The 24,771-nt window shown below is 46.6% G+C and overlaps 1 protein-coding gene across 2 annotated transcripts in view; it reads right to left on the bottom strand.

The window, feature by feature from the left end:
* Positions 1-24,562, bottom strand: part of NUCKS1 (nuclear casein kinase and cyclin dependent kinase substrate 1) — a 74,855-nt gene extending 50,293 nt beyond the window's left edge. Inside the window, exon 1 of one of the 2 annotated variants that reach the window (XM_078644599.1) lies at positions 24,294-24,562. In XM_078644599.1, coding sequence (XP_078500725.1) covers positions 24,294-24,310 — 17 coding nt within the window. In that variant the 5' untranslated portion in view covers positions 24,311-24,562. The remainder of the gene's footprint in view (positions 1-24,293) is intronic. The other variant, XM_078644600.1, reaches the window with a different exon arrangement.
* Positions 24,563-24,771: the final 209 nt, after the last annotated feature.

Here is a 24,771-nt window from a genome sequence, read left to right as displayed (position 1 = left end):
CTCTGCTCAGCCCCCCATTACATCGTCCCTTCATTGCTGCACTCTCTGCTCAGCCCCCCCATCCAGGCTGCAGCCCTCACTCCTCCACTGCACCATCACTCACTGCAGCACTCTCTCCTCAGCCTCTTACGGTACCGTCCCTTCACTGATGCACTCTCCTCAGCCTCTCACTGATGCACCATCCCTTCACTCTCTCCTCAGCTCCACTATACCGTCCCTTCACTGTTGCACTCTGCACCCTCCCTTCACTGCTGCACTCTCTGCTCAGCCTCTCCCTGCACCGTCCATTCACTGATGCACTCTCTGCTCAGCCTCCCATTGCATCATCCCTTCACTGCTGCACTCTCTGCTCAGCCTCTCCCTTCACCGTCCCTTCACTGGAGCACTCTCCTCAGTCTCTCACTGCACCATCCCTTCACTCTCTCCTCAGCTCCACTATACCGTCTCTTCACTGTTGCACTCTGCACCCTCCCTTCACTGCTGCACTCTCTGCTCAGCCTCTCCCTGCACCGTCCCTTCACTGGAGCACTCTCCTCAGTCTCTCACTGCACCATTCCTTCACTGATGCACTCTCTCAGCCTCTCCCTGCACCATTCCTTCACTGATGCACTCTCTCAGCCTCTCCCTGCACCGGCCCTTCACTGATGCACTCTCTCCTCAGCCTCTCCCTGCACCATTCCTTCACTGATGCACTCTCTCAGCCTCTCCCTGCACCGGCCCTTCACTGATGCACTCTCTCCTCAGCCTCTCCCTGCACCGTCCCTTTATTGCTGCACTCTCTCCTTAGCCTCTCCTTGCACCGTCCCTTCACTGCTGCACTCTCCTCAGCCTCTCCTTGCACCGTCCCTTCACTGATGCACTCCATGCTCAGCCCCCCATTGCATTGTCCCTTCATTGCTGCACTCTCTGCTCAGCCCCGCCCCCCATCCAGGCTGCAGCCCTCACTCCTCCACTGCACCATCACTCTCTGCTGCACTCTCACCTCAGCCTCTTACGGTACCGTCCCTTCACTCTCTCCTCAGCTCCACTATACCGTCCCTTCAAAGTCTCTCTCTCACTACCTCACTCTCACTACCCCACTCTCTCTTTCACTAACTCACTCACTGCCTCACTATCTCTCACACTACTACACTATCTGTCATTCACTCTCTCTCTACCTCAATCTCTACCTCACTACTTAACTCTCTTTTCTCACAGCATCACAATATCACTACCACAGTAACTATCTCTCTAACACACTACTTCACAACTTCACTCTCTCTATCTCACTACCTCACCCTCTCTACATCACTACCTCACTCTATCTATTACTATCTCACTATCTCACTGCCTCACTATATCATGACACTCTCAAAAATTCACTACAACACTCTCTCACTACCTCACAACTTCACTCTCTCTCTAACTCACTGCTTCACTCTCTCTCTCACTACCTCACACTCTCTCTATATACTACCTCACTCTATTTCTATCTCACTATCTCTCTCTCACTATATCACAACACTCTCTCTAAAGTTCACTACATCACTCTCTCACTACCACACTTCACTCCCTCTCTAACTCACTACTTCACTCCCTCTCTAACTCACTACTTCACTCCCTCTCTAACTACCGCACTCTCTCTCTCTCTCTCTCAAATACACTAACTCACTTTCACTCTCTCATACACTACCTCACTCTCTCTCTAGCTCACTACTTCACAACAGCTCTGTTTCTATCTCAATACAGCACAACAACTCTCACCCTCACTACCTCATTCTTTCACTACCTCACTCTCTCTCACTACCTCACTCTATATCTACTTCACTCTCCCACAAAACAAAAATAACTACATCACTATTCAAATTATATCTATAACACTATCTCACTCTCTCTCTCACTAACTCTCTCCATAACATCACTATCTATTTCCATATCACTCTCACTACCTAACTATAACACAAGTCACTCACTCAAAAAATAACTACAACACTCTCTCGCTGACTCACTATCTCACTAGCTCACAAGTTCACTCTCTCTCTCCAACTCACTACGTCACTATCTCACTAACTCACTCTCTCTCTTTCTCTCTCACTAAGTCACTTTCACTCTCTTACACTACCTCAGTCCTTCTCCATCTCACTATGTCACATCACTCATTGTTTCTCTCTCACTACCACCAAAATCACTCTCCATCACTAACTCACTCTTTCACTACCTCACTCTCTGTCTCACTCTATCTACCTCACTCTCTCACTACCTCACTCTCTCTATTTCTATCTCACTAAGTCACTTTCACTCTCTTTCACTACCTCACTCTCTGTCTCTATTTTCGTTCAGAGGTAAGCCATTTTTTTTTTGCTAATCTTAAGTTTATTCTCTCTTTTCTAGGTTCAACATGGCCCGTGGCGTTTCCCTTCAGCGATGTGCACCGCTGTGCACGGAGTTGTTCAGACAGGTATGTATGTTGATTTTAGTTTATGTTAGAGGTAAGGCATATTTTTATACTGCACTGTCCTTTTACTGCTGCACTCTCTCCTCAGCCTCTCCCTGCGCCATTGCATTGTGGAGAAGTGTGGCTCACTGGTTAGAGGAGGGAGACCTGGAAGCAGAGGTCAGCCCGGGACCAGGGTTCAATTCCCGGCTCGGCGGGGTCTTGAGTCCTAAAAAAAATGTCCATGGACTTGACAATTCTCGCTCCGGTGCCTACTCGATTCACGGGTTCACACTCTGCGACTCTGGGCAATAGCTTGCTTAATCTCCACAACGGCCCCTCGCGGCGGGATGCCTGGCTTTCACCTTGCGGATACCCTGCCGGGGTTATCTCACAGGGGAACACCAGGACGGGTTCCCTAAGAAAGCGCTTAGAAACCGCTTGGTGATTTGCGCTATATAAATTCCTGTACATTTACATTTACATCGCTTCACTGCTGCACTCTCTGCTCAGCCCCCCCATCCAGGCTGCAGCCCTCACTCCTCCACTGCACCATCACTCACTGCTGCACTCTCTCCTCAGCCTCTCACGGTAGCATCGCTTCACTGATGCACTCTCCTCAGCCTCTTACTGCACCATCCCTTCACTCTCTCCTCAGCTCCACTATACCGTCTCTTCCCTGTTGCACTCCTCAGTCTCTCACTGCACCATCCTTTAACTGCTGCACTCTCTCCTCAGCCTCTCCCTGCACTGTCCCTTCACTGATGCACTCTCCTCAGCCTCTCCCTGCACCGTCCCTTCACTGATGCACTCTCTGCTCAGCTCCCCATTGCATCGTCCCTTCACTGCTGCACTCTCCTCAGCCTCTCCCTGCACCGTCCCTTCACTGATGCACTCTCTGTTCAGCCCCCCATTGCATCGTCCCTTCACTGCTGCACTTTTCTCAGCCTCTCCCGGCGCCATCGCTTCACTCTCTGCTCAGCCCCCCCATCCAGGCTGCAGCCCTCACTCCTCCACTGCACCATCACTCACTGCTGCACTCTCTCTGAGCCTCTCACGGTACTGTCCCTTCACTGCTGCACTCTCCTCAGCCTCTCACTGCACCATCCCTTCACTGCTGCACTCTCTCCAGTCTCTCACTGCACCATCCCTTCACTGCTGCACTCTCTCCTCAGCCTCTCCCTGCACCGTCGCTTCACTGATGCACTCTCTCCACAGCCGCTCCCTGCACCGTCCCTTCACTGCTGCACTCTCTGCTCAGCCTCTCCCTGCACCGTCCATTCACTGATGCACTCTCTGCTCAGCCTCCCATTGCATCGTCCCTTCACTGCTGCACTCTCTTCAGCCTCTCCCTGCACCGTCCCTTCACTGGTGCACTCTCCTCAGTCTCTCACTGCACCATCCCTTCACTGCTGCACTCTCTCCTCAGCCTCTCCCTGCACCATCCCTTTACTGATGCACTCTCTCCTCAGCCTCTCCCTGCACCGTCCCTTTATTGCTGCACTCTCTCCTTAGCCTCTCCTTGCACCGTCCCTTCACTGCTGCACTCTCCTCAGCCTCTCACTGCACCGTCACTTCACTGCTGCACTCACTCCTCCTCCCCACTGCACCGTCCCTTCACTGCTGCACTCTCCTCAGCCTCTCACTGCATTATCCCTTCACTGCTACACTCTCTCCTCAGTCCCACTGCACCGTCCCTTCACTGCTGCACTCTCCTCAGCTTCTCCCTGCACCGTCCCTTCACTGCTGCACTCTCTGCTCAGCCTCTCCCTGCACTGTCCCTTCACTGCTGCACTCTCCTCAGCCTCTCCTTGCACCGTCCCTTCACTGATGCACTCTCTGCTCAGCCCCCCATTGCATCGTCCCTTCACTGCTGCACTCTCTGCTCAGCCCCGCCCCCCATCCAGGCTGCAGCCCTCACTCCTCCACTGCACCCTCACTCACTGCTGCACTTTCTCCTCAGCCTCTTATGGGACCGTCCCTTCACTGATGCACTCTCCTCAGCCTCTCACTGCACCATCCCTTCACTCTCTCCTCAGCTCCACTATACCGTCCCTTCGAACTCTCTCTCTCACTACCTCACTCTCTCTTTCACTAACTCAATATCTCTCTCACTACCTCACTATCTCTCACACTACTACACTATCTCTCATTCACTCTCTCTCTACCTCAATCTCTACCTCACTACTCAACTCTCTCTCTCACAGCATCACAATATCACTACCACAGGAACTATTTCTCTAACACACTACTTCACAACTTAACTCTCTCTATCTCACTACCTCACTCTCTCTACATCACTACCTAACTCTATTACTATCTCACTATCTCATTCTCACTGCCTCACTATATCACGACACTCTCTCAAAAATTCACAACACTCTCTCACTACCTCACAACTTCACTCTCTCTCTCTAACTCACTGCTTCACTCTCTCTCACTACCTCACACTCTCTCTATATACTACCTCACTCTATTTCTATCTCACTCTCTCTCACTATATCACGACACACTCTCTCTAAAGTTCACTACATCACTCTCTCACTACCCCACAACTTCACTCTCTCTCTCTCTCACTACAGCACTCTCTCTCTCTCTCAAATACACTAACTCACTTTTACTCTCCATACACTACCTCACTACTTCACAACATCGCTCTGTTTCTATCTCAATACAGCACAACAACTCTCACCCTCACTACCTCATTCTTTCACTACCTCACTCTCTCTCACTACCTCACTCTATATCTACTTCACTCTCCCACTAAACAAAAATAACTACATCACTACTCAAGTTAAATCTATAACACTCTCACTCTCTCTCTCACTAACTCTCTCCATAACATCACTCTATTTCGATATCACTCTCACTACCTAACTATAACACAAGTCACTCACTCAAAAAATAACTACAACACTCTCTCGCTGACTCACTATCTCACTAGCTCACAAGTTCACTCTCTCTCTCCCCAACTCACTACGTCACTCTGTATCTCACTAACTCACTCTCTTTCTATCTCACTAAGTCACTTTCACTCTCTCTTAAACTACCTCAATCCTTCTCTCTCACTATGTCACAACATCACTCATTGTTTCTATCTCACTACCACCAAAAATCACTCCATCACTAACTCACTCTTTTACTACCTCACTCTCTCTCTCACTACCTCACTCTCTCTATTTCTATCTCACTAAGTCACTTTCACTCTCTTTCACTACCTCACAAACTCACTCACTGTTTCTATCTCACTACCTCAGAACATCCCTCTACCTCACTCTTTCACTACCTCACTTTCTGTCTCTCACTACCTCACTCTCTATCTACCTATCTCTCACTACATAACTCTCTACCTCACTACTCCACTCTATCTCACTACCTCACAACTTCTCTCTCTCAAAACATCACTACCTCACTCTCTCACTACCTCACTCTCTAGCTCACAACCTCACTCTCTTTCTCTAACTCACTACGTCAATCACTCTATCTCACTACCTCACTCTTTCTATCTCACTAACTCACTTTCACTCTCTCTTTCACTACCTCTTTCTCTATCTCACTACATCACAACATCACTCTATGCTTATATCTCACTACCTCACAACATCCCTCTCCCTCACTCTTTACTACCTCACTCTCTATCTCACTACCTCACTCTCTCTCACTAACTCACTCTCTCTCTATTTCAATACCTCACTCGCTCTCTCTATCTCACTACCTCACTCTCTCTCTGCTAATGCAATAGGTATCACATATGCAAAAAACAAAGCTAATGCCAATACAAATGACAATGCCATTTATTTAGTGATACAAAAAAAGATAAAAAAATAATGAGCAATTCTAATAGCTCTACCTATAATATTGCCGAGACCATTGCATTGTAAATGCTTGTAATTAGTCCTCTGGGAGCGCAGAGGTGGAGATTAGCAGTTCTTCTGATTTTGATTCAGAGGACATGGAGCAGGGATGTTTTGAAGAGATCTCATCATATTGTAATAGAGGTAAAATGGAGGAGGCTCTTATGCAACCTTTCGGTCTGCATACATTTGATCCCTTGTTCATTAGGCTTACATTATCACCATAGTGGACACCCTTGGAGCATGTCGCTGAATATGTTCAGTTTTGGATGAGAAGAGAGATCCCAAAAGATGTACAAGTAACTCGGAGGTCTGAGTGCCCCAGACCCTCGGTTGATAAAAGACTATTAGTAACACCAGATTTAGATGTGAAGATTTGTATATTGTGGGGAAAGGTGATCAACACCCTAGGAAGGGTTTGGACAAGGCCATTAAGTCTTGTTAAGACAGTGTTAGCTGTTGTGGGACCTCTCACAAAAATATTTGGTATGGCTGAGGAACCCTAGGATTATCATAAGAAGATAGATGGGTTGTGTCAGTGAACACAAAGGGCGGCTTGCCTGTTAGCCAATGCAAATACTGCAATCTCTAATGATAAGACGCATCTTATTAAAAATCGATCCAAAATTAGTGGATCTGGTGCATAAAGAAGAGGAGCCATCAGCAAATGGTCTGCTCTTTGGTGATGCTTTCATTAAAGATATTTCGAAATTTGTAGGGGTTTTGTGCTCTCTTCAGAAGTCCCAGAAAGATACAAGAAAGGTCTCACAGGAGAGTGTCTTTGTGAAGGCTGGGAGAACAAGGAGTTGGTTCCTCCGCCGTGGACAGGACATTACCAGGGGCTCCTTTGCACAAGATTACAGGAATTACCAAGGACACCAGTCCTACCACAGTGACAAATTTTAACCTCTAAGACAGAGGGCACATGGGAAGGAGTACCCAGGGTGACAAAGGCCCAGATTTTCTTCAGGTAAGAGTAGACCCTTCGGTTATCACCTTAAAGTTGGGCAGCAGACTTGCTCAGTTTTATCCAAAGACGGTGAAGATAACAGGGGAACCGTGGGTTTTGGGGACAGTAATAGGGTTTCACATAGAGAGTTTGTGGAAAATCCAATACAGAGAGGTATGCCTAGAAGGTTAATTTTCTCCATGCATCAGATTGATAGATATGGAAATACAATAATTAATTTCGAAAGGGGCTGTGGTATTAGAGCAGTGGTCTTCAAACTTTATGCTGTGCCCCTCCAGGGGAGTAATCACTGGACCCTCTTAATTTTTCACAATTATTCTATTTAACTGTCAATGCTTAAATACATCTAGACTTATTTTTAACATTGCAGTTAAGCGGTTACCGTTTTACAAACCCAATTAAATTTAGGATTGTCAAACATACCATTCTGGTCAGGTAGGCCTTTCAGACGTGTAAAAGTATCCACATTGTGATTATTAGAAATGGGGGTGGCGGTTTGGAATATTTGGAGTCCCTTTCCTTTTGACACCTTCTGCCAGCCAGATTATAAATGACAACATTTGTTATAGTACATTACAGAGCGGCTTATTGACGCAAATTTTTTTGTTACTGAAAACAAAGCACCGTTATCAGCATGCTGCTTCTTTTGGACAGCGCCTGCCCCCCAGGATCACTTGAGGCCCCACTAGGGGGGATCCAGCCCCCAGTTTGACGACCCCTGTTGGAAGACTATTCAGACTCATTCATAAGCAACATTTTTCGAGACGTTATAAAATTTGAGTGAGTTAAACGATTGGGTGGTTTACCATCATTTCAAAATGGAGGGGATTTATTTACTAAACTATGTTTTGCAGAAAGGAGATTGGATGACTCATTTGGAAAATGTATTTATTTGACTTATAAAGCGCACTATCACCTTGCAGGCATCCTGGCGCTGGTGGCTCAGAAGGGCGGGAGAGTGTCAGGCAGGTCAAGACGGAGAGAGCAAGTTAGTTATTTTGGAAACAACCAGGTTTTAATCTTTTTCCTAAAGAGGAGAAACTCCCTGGTTTGCCTTATCTCGCACGGGAGCAGATTCCAAAGTTTGGCCCCCTGATCTAACCTTTCTAAATCTAGGCACCCTCACTAGCCTAGCCGCTGAAGAACGGAGTAGCCTGGTTGGTGTATACCAAGCGAATTTCGATTGCAAGGGGAGGGGGCCTGTTCCATGGAGGGCCTTAAAAACGAGACAAAGTGCATTAAATTGTACCCTCTGTCTCAGAGGGAGCCAATGCAGTTTCGCCAAAGCAGCCGGCCCATGTGCTCTCCTAGGAAGCCCCAGGACCAACCTATCGGCCGCTGATTGCATTCTTTGGAGTCGGTCCAGCAAAAAGCCTGGGGACTCCAGCAGTAGGGCATTACAATAGTCCAACCTACTAAGGATCGTACACATTGCCACTTGTGCACGTGCCTGGAATGGTAGAAGTGGGAGGATCTTCCGCAGAGACCGCAGAATAGAAAAACAACAGGCGGTCGTTTTTTAACATGAGTTTCCATGCTAAGCTTCTGATCAAGCATAACCCCATGGTTACGGACTGATTCCACTGGCCTCACTGTAGTCGCTGTCTCAGGAGGCCAAAAATTCTCTGGAAATGGACGGGAGATCTTATTCCCGGTGCTAAAAAGCATCTCCGTCTCCCCGCATTAAAATGAAGAGAATTGTTTTTTAGCCACCGTGACATATCCCGCAGACAATTGTGGAATATCTCCACAGGTGTCGATTCCTCTCCCTCAAAGGAGAGGATCAACTGCGTATCATCGTAATTTATTATCTTTATTTTATAGACTTTAATGAGCGATACCAGAGGTCTTAGATATAGATTAAAAAGGATGGGGCTGATAGCTGATCCCTGTGGCACCCAGTGTGGGACATGAGAGAACGCTGATTGAAGGGGGGGCAAGGACACCGCCTGCTGTCTGTCCCGCAGAAATGACAGAAACCACATCAGAGCGCTTCCTCTCACCCCAGCATCACTTAGACGGCCCAGTAGGATCTCCTGGTTAACCGTATCAAAGGCGGCAGACATGTCAAGCAGAATCAAAAACGCTGCCTGTCCCCTGTCTGCACCCCTTTGAAGCTCCTCCACGGCGGTGACCAAGGCCGTATCGGTCCCATGAGCCGGGCGAAAGCCAAATTGATGGTCCTCTAATAAGTGATGCTGTTCCAGATGTTTGGAGAGGGTTACACTGACCAAACGCTCGACAATTTTGGCCGGAAAGGGCAGCAGGGAGATGGGTCTATAGTTCTTGGAACATTCTGGGTCCAAAGAAGGCTTTTTCAACAGGGGAGATATCACAGACTGCTTCCACTGGGCTGGAACAGTACCCGTGGCTAAAGATTGATTACAGACCAGGTGGAGAGTAGGAAATAATTCCTCCTCATACTCCTTCCAGATCTTGTGTGGCACGGGGTTCAAAGGAGAACCGAAGAGATCCCCCTGCCAGCCCACTAAAGGCTTCTTCCGTAAGAAGTGGGAACTCTAACAAAGGTTCACCCAGCGACCAAGCTTGATCGTTAATCCCATCCACCGGAAACCCATGTTCAGTGGCCGGGGGACAGCCGGTCTCCGGAGAATCCTCCAAATCCTCAATAATTAGCTCGATTTTCTCCTTGTAGAACTTGGCAAGATTCTCACAGAGTTCCTGAGACGTGACAATGGTGTTAGCACACTCAGGGCTAGTAAGACTATTTAGTATATTGAAAATACTTCTAGAACTATTAGTAGCAGTACAAATCAGGGAAGAGTAATAGTCCACCTTAGATTTTCTAATCAAACTCTTATATTCCAAGATTTTTCGCTTCCACTGCACCCTACTAGCTTCCTCATATTCGCGCCTCCAACTTCACTCCGCTTGTTTACAACCCCGCTTCAAATTTTTCAGTGTGTCGTTAAACCAAGGGGCAGAAATCTTTCTCTTGCAGCTGCGAGTTTTAAGGGGGGCATGAGAATCCAGCACAGCCGTAATCCCTGTGCAAAGTGAGGCATAGTTCTCCTCAACTTGCTTATCCAAAGCAAACCACTCTTCCACCTTAAACACCAAGTCGGAGGTCTTCAATCGTGCAAGAGCCTTCCAGTCTCTGCACACAAACTCCTTGGTAGCCTGTGGATCCTTTGTCTGAGAAACCTTAATATTAACATACAATTTGACAAGGGAATGGTCTGTCCAGTCCATAGGCAGGATTTCCCCCATAACCAACAGGTCAGAAACAGTGAACACCAAATCAAGGAGGTGCCCCGCCTTATGAGTAGCTTCTGTGACTAGCTGATAAAGGCCAAAGCTTTCACAAGAGTGAAGCAAATTTAATAAACCCAAGTCTAGGGAACCATTAAACCAAAGGTTGAAATCCTCTAGAATCATCAGCTTATGGTGGGAAGCTGCCATATTAGTCAGGGTAGCTAATAGCGATTGTTGCTGCTGAATGCTAAAAGCCCCTGGAGGTCTATAACATAGAACACCGGTGAAGGTGGTCCCGGAACAGCTCAGAATAGATAGACCCAGCAGCTCCGTTCCATCTGCCGGGTCCATGTCAATGGTGCCAATCTTACAAGTTGCTTTATAGATGACCCCTACCCCCCCACCCCTCCCATTAGACCTAGGGAGATGTAAAAATTTGAACCCAGACGGGCACGCCCAGCTGGGGTCAACCAGGCAATCATGACGAGTCCATGTTTCCGTCATAAACAGGACATCGAGCTCATGTCTCTATCATCAGCTGAATTTCAACGCTGTGCCTAGGCAGGGACCTCACATTTAGAAGCCCGCACTTCAAAAGATTATCGGCAAGGAAATCTGCACGAGGGTGGGCTGAGTGCAGTAACCTGAATGTCCCCTTGTCTGCATGAAGCTTACCAATATGTAAGAGTCTCTCTAGAGTATGATGGGCCTGATAGGCGTCGACAATCCTCCATGTGGTCAAAACGGGCAGCATACCTGGCACTGGGCGCTTCCTTGGCACAGACGGGCTTGCCTTCGGCGCGCCCGATGCGCTCGCCCACTGTGCGTTCGCTCCAGTGTTGTTTTTATGGAGCCCAGAGCGTGCATCCCCGACCACTAGAGCGTGGCCAAACTACCCCCAAGATGGCGGGTCCGCTCGCACGGACGCACCCGACCAGGGGAAGGCACCCAGGAGCCTCTGGAGACCACTCCGGTCCACCACGAGGTAAGGCAGTGCAAACTAGCAAGTTTAGCAGCAGGTAGCAATATTAGCAGCAAGCGTAAATGTAAAAACACGGACAACTCTGTTAAAATTCACAACAATTAAAAACGGCAGCAGCTTCTAAAGCGCACAACCGTGCTGACAGAGCCCTGCCAAACACGTCGGCCGCCTTGAGAGCCAGGTTAGGGTTTGCACGCTTGCTCCAGCAGTCTTTTTGTGGAGCCCAGAGCGTGCATCCCCGACCACTAGAGTGTGGCTCAACTACCCCCAAGATGGCGGGTCCGCTCGCACAGACGGACCCGACCAGGGAAGGCACCCAGGAGACCACTCCGGTCCACCACGAGGTAAGGCAGTGCAAACTAGCAAGTTTAGCAGCAGGTAGCAATATTAGCAACAAGCATAAATGTAAAAACACGGACAACTCTTTTAAAATTCACGACAATTAAAAATGGCAGCAGCTTCTAAAGCGCACAACCGTGCTGACAGAGCCCTGCCAAACACGTTGGCCGCCTTGAGAGCCAGGTTAGGGTGGAAGATGCTCATCTAACAGTTCCAATATGTGAAGGGCACCAGAGATATTTGAGGTTCCTTTGGAAGAGGAAATTGTGTAAGTTTGTGTGCCTTCCGTTCAGCCTTTTGTCAACATCTTGGTGCTTTGCAAAGGTCCTTCTGCCCTTGGCTTCGTATATGTTGCAAAGTCATTCTGTGCCCTAGGCACCCCAAAACTTTTTGCTGACTTGAACTGGTGTTATCTGACTGACTGACCCTGGGCTCTGTTTAAACAGGCCGAGGGCCAGTGCCAAGCTAAAAGGAACACATTAGAATACAGTTAAGACACCCAACATACACTAGGGTACACTATGGTATGGTGGGGTACCCTTGTAATTGGCATGACCTACCCCATAAGCCCCTAGTATGCAATAGGGCAGGGTATTGAAACTACCTAGAAGTCTCCAGTATCCTGGGGCATGGCAGTTTAGAGGCCAGCAGATTTTCTGCACTAGCATGTGTGCAGTGCTGAAGCCTGGGGTCAGTTTAAAAGCATCCCTGGTGGCCAGGACAGCTTTTAAACCTTAAATTGTGCCCAAATTAAACTTTGGGGGTAGGAGCCCGTAAAAATGAAAAACCTACCATGTTTTTGCATATTAGGGACCCCCAGGGTCACCCCTAGGTATCCCCTGGGTGGGGGGTCAGTTATCTATAAGGAGCGCCCTTATAAAATGAGTTTTTATATTCCTGGTAAAGTGAAATTTTACATTTCACTCCCCACATTGTTTTAAAGAGCTGCTCAAATTCGACTTTGATGCTAGAAGAATTGGGTATGGATAATCTGCATGATTTCTGCAGATTCAGAATCCCTGAAGTCTCCCCTAGGTGCACAGGGTGTGGGGGTCCTGTAGAAATTAGGGAAATACTTACAAAATATGGTTTTATAAGCCCTGGCGCTACAAAAGTGGCCCCAGTCATTTTCCCCATTGCAAACCCCGTGGCCCATAGATTAACATGGTAGGAAGTTATCGATTAATAAATATTAATAGGGGAGGACTAGTTGGACCATTCAAAGACTTCCCAGAATGGTAGTAGTAAATCCAACAATATTATATTGTTGAATTTCTCCTAAAGTGTACATACAAGAAGTTATAAGACTTTCTTGTTTGTAAGTCCAAATTCAGCCTTCCAGTGGTCTGCCCTGATTGGTCAGAGTTAGGTGGATCAGCCAGGCTGATTTGAAGAGTTGATAAGGAACCCCTCGGGTTGATGACTCTGCTGGGAGGGCAGTGTGCTAGTCTATAGGAATGCCAGGCCAGGGGGTGGAGTCGTAAACCATCCGCTTCAAAGGAAGAGAGGAGGCCTGGGTTTCAGTCCACTCGGACAGTCTTGACCCAGAGTCAGGGCTAGGCTTAAGGAAGGTATGTGCAGATGGTAGGGGGAAGAGTCCATGGAAATAAGCAATCCCAGGGGATGTGTTTAGTCAGTTCTTACTTCCTTGCTGTAAAATCAGCCATTATGGATTTGGAAGAATGATGCCACACTCTACAGGATGTGGTCATAACTATGAGGAGTTGCCCTGCTCTCATTGGTCAGCAGTGACCTGGTGCTTCACCCAGAGAATTTTGAATACGTATCTGAGAGGGGCAGAGCCCTCCAGATCTGCTGCTTGAAACTGAATGAAGCAAGAAGTGCCCTGCTGGAAAGTTTTTTTGCTGTGCAAGGAACTCTAAGGCCGGACCTGTGAAGACTGCACCATCTGAAACTACAGTCCTGTGGATTACCTTGCTGCCAAAGGACTAAGAGTAGACTCCCTGCAAGCTACAGGTTAACAGAGCTCACGTGGACAGCCCCACAAAGAATTCAAAGCCTGGCGTACCAGTGGATTTGTAAGGGGTTTTGTTCAAGTGGATTGTGGTATTGAAGTTTCACACTTTCAAGGACCCTCTTGGAGATTCCAGAACCTTGGATTGTGTGTTGGATACTTTGGGAGCCGCAAGCAGAACGCCAGGAAGGTGTTCTAATTGGACCCCGCTTGCCGAAGGTGTCCCACTACAGTGGTGAGATTTCTTCGAACAATTTATAAAGGTGTGTCCCTGACAGAGAAAACAAAATGACTAAAAGGGGCGTCGTTGGTTTCTAAGCACTAGAAAGTGACTAATCTTTAAAAATTCATATCTCTGGTTCCCTACAGTGGATTATTTTCGTTTTGGTGTCATTTAAAAGATAAAAATATTACCTATTTTTATAAATTGGTGTTGGTTATTTTGTGTGGTGTCTTAATTATTTACTGAAATGGTGTTTTTAAATGCTTTACATACCTGTCTTTGAAGTTAAGCCGGTCTGCTTGCAGCCACGTTACCAAGGGTTGAGCAAAGGAATAATTTTCCAAGACCTATGCTGAGTCCTATCATGTGTTAGTGGCCTTATTGCCAGTGCAGACCTACATTTGCCCCTACCAATAACCCACTTTCCAACAGTATCCGATAGAGAGAGGTGTTCAGGTATGAATCTACTTAGATGACATCTTGATAATGGATCAGGACAGGGAGCAGTTGGTGTTGCATATAGAACTGGCAGTGAGTCTATTGGAGAATTGGGGGGTTTAGTGAACAAGAAGTCATCAGATGTATTACCAGCACAGCAAATGCAGTTTCCAGGGTTTGTTATAGATACAGTGGATGGGTTGCTGCACTTACCAAAGGAGAAGTTGAAGAGATTAAGAAAGGAGATAAGGAATACGCTGATAATGAACGAGGTCTCTGAGACTGTTAGCGCGTATAGTTGTCCTTTGTCCTCTACTATTCAGGCAATTTTCCCAGGACCATTATATTATATTATTGAGCCTTACAGAGGTTAAAAGTGAAACACTTAAAAGATAAATTAAAGTACTCCGAGTCAGTTTGTCTTATGCAGGAGGCAAGTGAGGAGTGGACATGGTGGTTGAGAAATACAAAAATTTGGAATGGGAGTGAAATTTTGGGAGAAAATACAGATTTGCTTGTGGAATCAGATGCGAGCTTGGCAGGTTGGGGTGCAAGATGTGGATCGTCAAGGACTGGTGGTCGCTGGACGGATCAGGAAGAGGTGCTGCATATAAAATTGTTTGGAGTTAATTAGCGGGATCTTTTGCAATAAAGTATTTTGGGGATCAAACTGTAAAAAGTTTGGTTATGTTAAGGATGGACAATGTGTCAGCCGTGAGGCATGTAAACAGGTTGGGCGGTCCACAATTGAAGTGACCGTCAGATTTGGCAAAAATATTTTGGGAATATTGTATGGAAAGGCGTCAGAGTGTACAAGCAGAACATATCTCAGGGTTGACAAACAGACTGGTTTTCAACGAATTTCCAGTTAGAGCGAATGGATGTTGGACAGAGATGTTTTCAGGGAACGGAACAGGTTATGGGGTCAGTTTCTGGTGAATATCGTGCGAACCGGCTGAAAGCTCGTGTGCAGAAGTTTTTCAGCTGGCGTCCGAACCCGGAAGCTGCAGAGATAGATACTTTTCTCCAGGATTGGAGTGTACTTCACCCTTATGCCTTTCCCCTTTTTGCAATAATTGGAAGGGTGACAGGAATGATTCAGAGATTGAAGGTATAAGTGGTAATAGTAACTCGGTTATGAAGATCTCAGGCGTGGTATCCAATCATGCTGAAAATGGCTTTAGACTTTCCAGGGTTGCTGCCAACTTTTCCAGAAATACTGCAAAGCCCTCAGGGAGAAACGTAATCTGATCAGTGCAGATCAGTTAATATTAGTGGCATGGAAACTTTCAGGTGGGTTTGGAGAAAGCCTGGGCTTTCATCAGAGGCTTCTAGACTTATTGAGGAGTAGTGTGCTCTAGGGACATGGAAAGCATTTAAATTGGCATGGAGTAAATGGGTATGCTGGTGTATGGAAAGGGTCCATGATCTTGTTTCAGTTGATGTAGTACAAGTGAATAATTTTTTGTAAGAATTATTTGCAAAAAGAATGGCTTACAGGACTGTAAATATTTATAGGTTGTCTATTGCAACTGGGCAAGTTCTGGTGAATGGTTTATCTGTGGGTCAGGATGTGATGGTGAGAAGGCTGCTGAGGAGCATCAGGATGACTAAATGTCCAGGTTCTGGATATACTTCCTTATCGGACGTTTCAAAGCATTTGAGATTCTTAGAAAGTTGGGACAGAAATCAAAATATTAGTTTGAAAGATTTGTTCTTCAAGTTGCTCATGTTGTTATGCCCGGTATCTTTTTGTTGAGTGTCAGATGTGCGTGCTCTGGAGGTGCCTTTTAGATTATAAACACCGGAAGGCGTATGTTTTCTTTAAAGCAAAGAACTAAACCGACTGCTTCTTCAATTTTGTTATCAATTTCAATTATTATCTTTATTTTGACATATGAATGTCATAAAAGAAGCACAGTAAAATACAGCTTTAAAAATATTAAAACATCAATTACTATGAAAAGTTTAAAAAAGGAAATAAGACACACATTTTCCAACATCCTGAAACAGGCGTGTCCCGTAAACTACCCCTTTAATACAACATAAACCAGTTACCCCCTACCAGGTTACACCGTTCATAGTAATTCATTATTCCAGACTTTTCCTCCTGATATTCCACATTGAAGCCAGAAATTTGATGCCCAGATTTTTGCAGATGGGAATTATCCACTTCTTCCTAGGAGTCATGTAGGAGGGGCAGAAGAAGACCACGTGTACGTCCGACCCTATTTCAGCATTGCACACTGGGCAGTTTGCAGGGGCGTCATGGTACCATCGTGTTGTTAGACCTCTGAGCGGTAGGGAGTCATATCTCCATAGAAGGTATAGCTTCCTATATGCGCTCGGGCTAATTATGTCCAAGACAGGCTCAAATTTGTAGTTATCCTTTTGGTCGAGAAATGACATAGTTAATGGCCCTGTTTTGGGGTTAGATTGGCAATCAGACAAATTTTTATGGTAATATTTTTTCACCAATTCCCGCCGGGGTAGCCCACTACACGCTTCTGCGGGGTTCCTCCAAACTTGGGGATAACCCAATCTGTCGAACTCTTGCCTAATATGTTTGAACCATGGGATATTCCATATGTTTGGCAGCTGTAGGAGTTCAGTCAATTCACTCCTATAACTGGCCAATTCGGGAGTCGGCCATAGTAGTCTCCAAAAGGCAAGAGGTTTTAGGCCTAGTTCCTCCTTTATTGATCTAAGGCCCAAATCTAATCTAATGGGGAGAAGGGGCGTGCCAGGTGGTAGAGATAGCAGCTGCCTAATAAACCTGTTTTCGGTGGCGATAATGTCTGGGTGGCAGCAGTGTCCCCATAACTCGCCCCAGTAGATCACCGCACCCCGTGCCTGCAGCTTAAAAATTTCAAGAGGAGGAGATACTGGTTTAAAGGTGGTTTGTTTAAGGAGTTTAAAAATCCCACCTATTTTTTGGGAGAACTTTAGTTGGGATTTGGTCTGGTGGTGTGCCCAGGTCATGTCCTCGTTCAGAGTAAGGCCCAGGTACTCAAATGTTGAGACTCTCTCCAAGCGGACACCTTCTATAATAGGGTTAGGACGAGACGTTCTCGGTGGGTTGAAAATCATGTACTTTGTTTTAGATTTGTTTATTTCCAGGCCCCTGTCATGGCAGAAGGCAACAAAGGCGTCCAGGACTCTCTGTATACCCATTGGTGTCTTTGCGAGCAACAAGGTATCATCTGCGAACATGATCGCAGAGATACCTGTTCCCGCCAGCCTAGGAGCGTCCCTATTTGGGACCCTGTTCAGGCAGTCAATCACCCCGTTTACAAAGAGGCAAAACAGGGTCGGTGCTAACACACAACCCTGCCTTACCCCTCTGCAAACGGGGAAGGCTGCCGACAGGGTCCCTTGCCTCCCACATCTTACCCTTGCAAAGTTCTGTGAGTGGAGGCGAATTAGGATATTCAAGAGAGGTGAGGGTATGCCTAAATCCCTTAATACGCTCCAAAGTTTCCCCCGTGGGACCAGGTCGAAGGCCGCACGGAGGTCAACAAAAACAGTATGCAGTGAGCCCCCCTTTATTTTGACCGTTTTCCAGAACAGCATCTTTAGTCTGAAGATCTGGTCGATGGTGGATACCTTCTTTCGGAAATTTGCCTGGTAGACACTCAGGATTTTTGAATCTTCTACCCATTCTAAAAGGTGATCCAAGATCAGCCTTGAAAAGAGTTTCTGCGAAACATCTATAAGGCTGATAGGCCTGTAATTCAGTGGTAAGAGAGGTGAGCCCTTCTTAAATATTGGCACCAAGTCGGCCCCCAGCCAAGTAATGGGAGGAGCCATTCCCCCTAGAATTGCATTAACCCCTTCGACGTTCATGACGAGCTGGGCTCGTCATGAGGTAGCCTCCGCGCACGCTCATGACGAGCCCAGCTCGTCTTGAATAAAGGGATTTACAAATTCTCAGCGTGCGGGCAGAAATCATGCCGCACGCATGCGGTTAAAAATGTTTTGAAGGTAGGGGGCCCATATCTCGGGTTCCTGTTTGTATAAATCCCCCGGTACCTTATCCAAGCCTGCCGCCTTGCCCGTAGGGAGATTTACTATAGCTGTTCTTACCTCAATCAAGGAGAAGGTGAGCTCAGGCCGATCACATTCCAGGGAATGTGCCTCAGGAGGTATAAACCTCGAGTGATCGTTGGGTGCTTCCTTATAAAGGTTGGCAAAATGTTCTTCCCAAACCTCGGGTGAGATGTTCGGTGTCACTATTTGCCAAAACTTGCGGGCATCTTTGACCGCCAAAGCTGAAGTTAGATCGGCCCATTTGTCAGCTTCCCATTCCTCCCTGGCATGTCGTGTAAGGTCCCTGTATATTTGCCTCCTTATTTTTATTAGGGGCCTGCTAGTGTTTTGTTTTAACGCCTCCAGGAGCTCCCTTTTTGCCTGTCTGCACGCCTTATTGTACCAGGATGACTTCCTGTAGTGCCCAACCTTTATTACACCAACGGGATTTAGGGTTTCTTTTATAGCACTAACTAATGCTTTATGTAAGTTGCCTAGTTTTAAATGGAAGTCACCCGGGGGGTGCTCCGGGGCAAGTGCGGCAACATCCTCAAGTACTGGTAATATTTGGGTATACATTTTGGCCATTTCGATTGAGTTTTTGGCCAGCTTGTCCCATCTAATCCTGCGTCTGTTACTGGACAGTGTAGCTGTGTTTAAATTGTCACGTTCAGGTAGAAACACCTCACCAGCACCGGGGATCCTAAGAACTAACGTCAATGGGTCATGATCGCTCTCCTCCCTCTGTATGATCTTAAAGTCTTCAATTCTTTTCCACTCCCTACATTCAATAAACATGTAGTCTAGGCGTGCCCTCCTTCCTAACTGGGAAAAAGTAAAGGCGGGTGGCACATCTGACTTCACACGCCCATTGCATGCCCTTATCGAGTGGGTCAATGTTAAAGTTGTGATTTGTAGGGCTAATGGGGACCATACTCTCGCAACAGGTCCAGCTACTTGAGGGATTCCCCAGACATCGTCCTCTTCCTGGTTTACTGCGTCTAGCAAACCAGCCAGAGGTTCAAACTGGGAATTGAGGTCACCTCCCACCACATACATAACTCTCTCCGGAAAGTGGGTTAAGAAGGTGGACAGTTCATCGATTGTTTTCGAATTAACCGAAACACTAACTGGCCTAGAATAAACATTTATAACTCCCAGTCTAAAACCATTCGGCCACTCTAAAACCAGGCACTGGACGTCTTCTGAAAGTGTCTCCAGGGATTTAACACTGCAACCCAAGTGCGTTGCCACCCAAATTGTTAACCCCCCCGAAGGGCGGCCTTTTCCTGCCCATTTAGCGGCAACTGAAAATGACGCAAATCCCATACGATGTTGCTCCTCCCGCGACCATGTTTCTTGGAACATACATATGTCGGCCTGGTCGATGAAAGCGCCCCAGTCTGGGCAAACTAGTTTATTACAGAGACCTGCTATGTTCCATGAAAGGATTTTAAGTAACTTACAGTCAGTTGACGCCCTACGTAAGGGCTTAGGGGAATGAAGTATAAAGGTATTCTCCTGACTGTTAGGCACAGGGATGACTAGAGGGTCTATAGTGCTTATCACCTCCAGTTCAGACTCTAAAATTGTTTTAGAATTAGAATGGGCTGCCCCGGAACCCCTCACCTTTCCATGGTCTTGATTCAGTCAGTCTACCTCTTCAAGACAAGTGTACCTATTGGGGTGCATGTAATTTATTTGCATTAGGAGTTGGTGTCTTGGGGGCCTATACCTTGTCCCATCAATGGCAAAACCCACCATGGTCCAACCTTCATCAACCCCCCAATGCCCATTATTGCTCTTTCTTGGCGGGTAGAAAAAGGAAAGCAGTAGCAGTTGGATACTAGTAGTTCCCGAGCCCCCTAGCCAATCGTTGATATGTTGGACGATCTGGGAGCTCTTAAAAGTAACCAAGATGCAATCCCCCTTAATCTCCTTGCTAGCTTGCCCCATCCGTCTGACCATTAAGATGTCCCCCCTCAGATTTGGTGGCAATGGTCTATGAATGTTCAGCCAACTAATCCCCTTATTTCTGAGGGAATCAAATGGTTCCGTCGTGTTGGTGGTAAGTTCTGGAACTCCAGCCAGAATTGCAGTGTAGGCAGCAGCTTCAGGCGGGAGGTTAACTGTGTGTGATCTAATCGGGGGCGGAACATTTTGTACATTTGGGACATTTGCCTTGCTCGGAGTTCTTCCTCGCCTTGGGGAGGTGGTGGCAATTTAGATTTCCGCACTTGTGGTACAGGGGGGGTTTGTCTTGGTAGTGGGATTGGTACAGAGGTAGGATGAATAGGAATGGAGGGGGGATGGGCTGGGGGAGCAGTTATTGATGTGGGTGCGATAGAAGGGCCTATTACTAGAGTGGCCCCAGGGTTTGCCACTGAAATTGCTAGGGGATCTGATACACAGGAACTAGTCAGTCCCCTGAGCTTTTAAATCATCCTTCATATCCCCAATAATTATCTCAATTGCTAATAGCCGATTATCAATACAATCAAGTCTCCTATTCAGAGGTTCTAAAAGTCTCTCCATTACATTAGTAATAAGTGATATAGAGGGATCCCCTTCTGCCCTTGAGTTTTCACCGAAGACAAATGGGACCCCTGTCCCTGATAGCGACACTTGGGTATGACATAGTGGGGACATAGAAACATTGGCAGTTAAATGAGGGGATCGTTCCATTGAATCAGGAGTTACTGCTAGATTGTTAGGCGCTTTGTCAGTTCTTGCCCTTTTCACCCCCTTAGATTGTCTGAATATTTTCCGTTTTGGAGCAGCTCCTTCTTTAGTACCCCTTACTTGTCTTGAAATCAAATCAGACCCTGTTTTGCTATCCTTATTTTGAAGAAAGAAAACCTTTGTGTGGTTCGGTGTGTGTAGGAGTATGAGGGATGAACAGCTTTACGTAGACCTTCTGAGGTAGGCCAATTGCAGATTTCTTTAAGACACCATCATAAACCTGTTTCTCCAAAAGCTTTAGCAAGATGGGTGAAAGAGATAATGCAAAGATCTTGTGTGGATGTAAATTTGTTTGATCTCACTCTGTAAGGAGAGCTGCTGCCTTTAAGGCTTATATGATGGGCGGTAGTTAGCAAAAATTTTGTGTTGCGCTGATTAGTCTTCTGATTCTATGTCCAGACATTCCTATTTTAAACCTGATGGGAGTGCAGAAAGTGGTTTGGTTGTTAAGATTTATACCTGCATAATATGGGCCTCTCCGTCTTGACATACACATTTTCCAAAGCTATGGTAGGCTGAAAATGTAGATCTTATTTATGGCACACAGGCTAATATTACCCCTTCCAGTTAGGACCAATCCCTACTTATTTGATTGTTTCTTTATCAGTTCAAGTTTAAGGTTCTGGTTTTGCTATGGCATTGACAAAGAAAGAAGATTTTGTTTTGGAGAGGTTTCATAATGTATTCTATGACTGTTTTAATGGACATTATGCTTAAGTTGGATTTCTCAGGTTTTATAAAGGAAGGGGACTGGTCACAGAGGAGCTTTATTAACATTGGAACGTTCATGAATTCTATTGACTTTATAGGTTCTGCTTGCTGAGTGGTGGCAACAAAGGATTTACTACATAATAATAGCCTGTGTCTCTTTTTATAAAATCCAGATTTTTAACCCACCATGGCTGTGAAAAAACTACATTCTCTGACTTTGTACTCTGCATCTGTGCCTACATGGCAATTGTATTCTTCTGAAATTTCCATCTTGTTATATTTTAATTTGCAACAAGTCCATACAACGTCAGTTCATCTCGACATTTGACCAGATTTGAAATCACCCAAACTTAAAGTCTGCTTCTCATACACCCCCTCTTCCCGCTCCCATCCATGTGCAGCCAAATAGTACCACTTGTCCCTTCTTATGCTCTTACATAAGCAATCACACATTTCTGCCATGGTCCTCAGATCCTCTCTTTCGTAATATAGACCCGGTATTGTTTACTTTGAGACTTTGGTAAAATAACAAAACTGTTATTGATCTAGAACTCAGTTATCGAGTAGTCCCAGTCACTATTTGTGCTAAATTTATTTGATCTAGAACTCAGTTATCGAGTAGTCCCAGTCACCATTTGTGCTAAATTTATTGGGATTGGCGTTCTCTCTTGGCACGATCAAGGGTGCTGGAGCCAAATTGCCAGGAGGTAAATTTTGGGGTGATTGAATTGTTGAGGCTACCGTAGGTAAATGAACCGGGGCATGGAATGTGGTCAATAGGCAGGAGCTGTAGTCATAGGGGTCATCTAGAATTAGCTTGACCTAACTGGTATTGGAAGGCCAAATGCTTCCTCTGGCATAAGGATAATAGAATAGAGACTTCATAGGATTTTTCAGGAGAGTCTTTGGAAAGTGGAAATGGTGTCCACTATGATCTTGCATTGAGCATGGCGTGGAGGAACAAGTGGAAGGGCAAACTTGTACATGCTTGTCCCTAAGAAAAAGACAAGCAGTAAGGTGATGCTGGGTGTACCAAATAAATGGCATGCCAAACTGCGAATATCCAGGTTGAAACTCCACAGCGGTACCAAAATAATGGAAACACGTAGCTTGTGTTGTGGACACAAAGAAAATGCAGCACAGATGTAGAGTAAACCTTTAAAGGAGGTTGCCAAGCTCTAACTTCCCTCCCACTGACTGGAGGCAGCGAGTGGCTCAGGCTGCTGTTTGCTTAAGATGAATGGGACACTGTACACCAACAGCTAATTGGCTGATTTAGACCACTCACAGAAGAACAGCACACCCCGTTCCGCCTAAAGCCAAGTCATAACTGTTAGTTGAACTATATTTATCGCCGAGGTGCCTTCGGGTGAAGGTGAGCTTCAAAATAGAATTAAAAAATGAATAAAACCACAAACTGCTTCACACACCTAAACAATGGTACATGGACCACAATTTTAAATGGGAAATAATTTTACATTCAACTGGTAAGTCTACATAACAGTTACAAATATTTTGGTTTATAAGCCCCTTGGGCCATCGGTGCGTCACTGTTTACGTGATACAAGGTGACCAGTGTGACAGCGCATGGGGGCTTGTAAATAAGCCCCTAAATTTTCGAATGGTGATAGCCTACCAGAAGCGTCCGCCTTCTAACTAAAGGAGTACCGCCTCTTTGGTTTAATATGGCCACGCCCACCCTGGTTCACGCTGTTATTTGCAATTGAGAAAATGTCTTCAGGTCAAGGACCTGCCTGGCCTTTACAAAATGTCTCTCAATTGAGGGGGACAATCTGGATAACACGGGTGCGATTGTGAGCTATACAGACACCACCAGGCGGGTGCGGAAAGGCCAGATTGCACGACAGGGTAATGCAGACGTAAGCTTAGGATAAGGCGATTGCACACATCGTGAAACATGCGGGGATAAAAACGTTTTAAGGCAGGTATACGAGCCTTATGCAATGGGAAGGGTGTCGCGTCCCTCCAAGATCCAGCCATAGCTTTAAAGGCGAGAGAACAACCTTTCGCAGCGCCCGAACTTTGCGCAATAGACAGCGTACCTGCCAATCACGCGTTTACGGATCTTACAAACGCATCCAGGTAGGTACCTTGACCCAAATGTATCACCTAGGCTCCTGCAGAAAGTATGCGCTAAGCTTTCAAGCAGGTCAATATGGCATGCTCCAGCCTGACCCTTCTCAAAGTTGCACCCCAAACCACACTGACATACACGAACAGGTTTCAGCGCCTCAAATGTTAGGGCTTCTATCTCTCACAAGTAACCGTCTTACAAGGACTCGACCGCACACACGCCCTGACTTCATCACAGTTTCAGGCGCATCCAGGCCTTCTGGTACCGGAGCACTCGGAAAAGGCTCCACTCCCGAGGAAGACTCACCTGACGGGCCTCGCCATGGCGCACGCTTGTTTCACGGTGTTTCGGATACTGCTGGTCCTTGGACGGACGGTCGGCCTCTGATCAAAACTCGAAGGTTTCCAATAAGACGGAGGGTCCTTGGGAAAGGACCGGGGGCGATGGCGTTTCCTCTTCTCTTGTTCTTACAAGCCCCCGTAGGTAAAATGGAAGGAAATAAAACAAACAGAAAACTGCAGCTTCTCAGCCTAACCTTGCTACTACATCCAGTACTCCCGCCCCTCAGAGTGCTCGCGCTCAGTTATCATTGGGCCGTCTAGTAAGATGCGCCGCGCCTTATTGGCGGCTTCGAATTTCCGATCGGGCGGCCGGCTGTCTATCAGTGGGAAAGGAGGGGGCGCGTTGTTCCCGCTTTCCATGGAGCAGGCCAGAGAAGCGCGCGGATAGACACTAAGTTAAGTTGAGAAAGCGCTACTGAAACACCAACATGGAGGGTCACGGG

Source organism: Lissotriton helveticus, chromosome 5_1 (assembly GCF_964261635.1).
Source record: "Lissotriton helveticus chromosome 5_1, aLisHel1.1, whole genome shotgun sequence".
NCBI lineage: Eukaryota > Metazoa > Chordata > Amphibia > Caudata > Salamandridae > Lissotriton > Lissotriton helveticus.
This window is presented reverse-complemented; position numbering and strand designations above follow the sequence as displayed.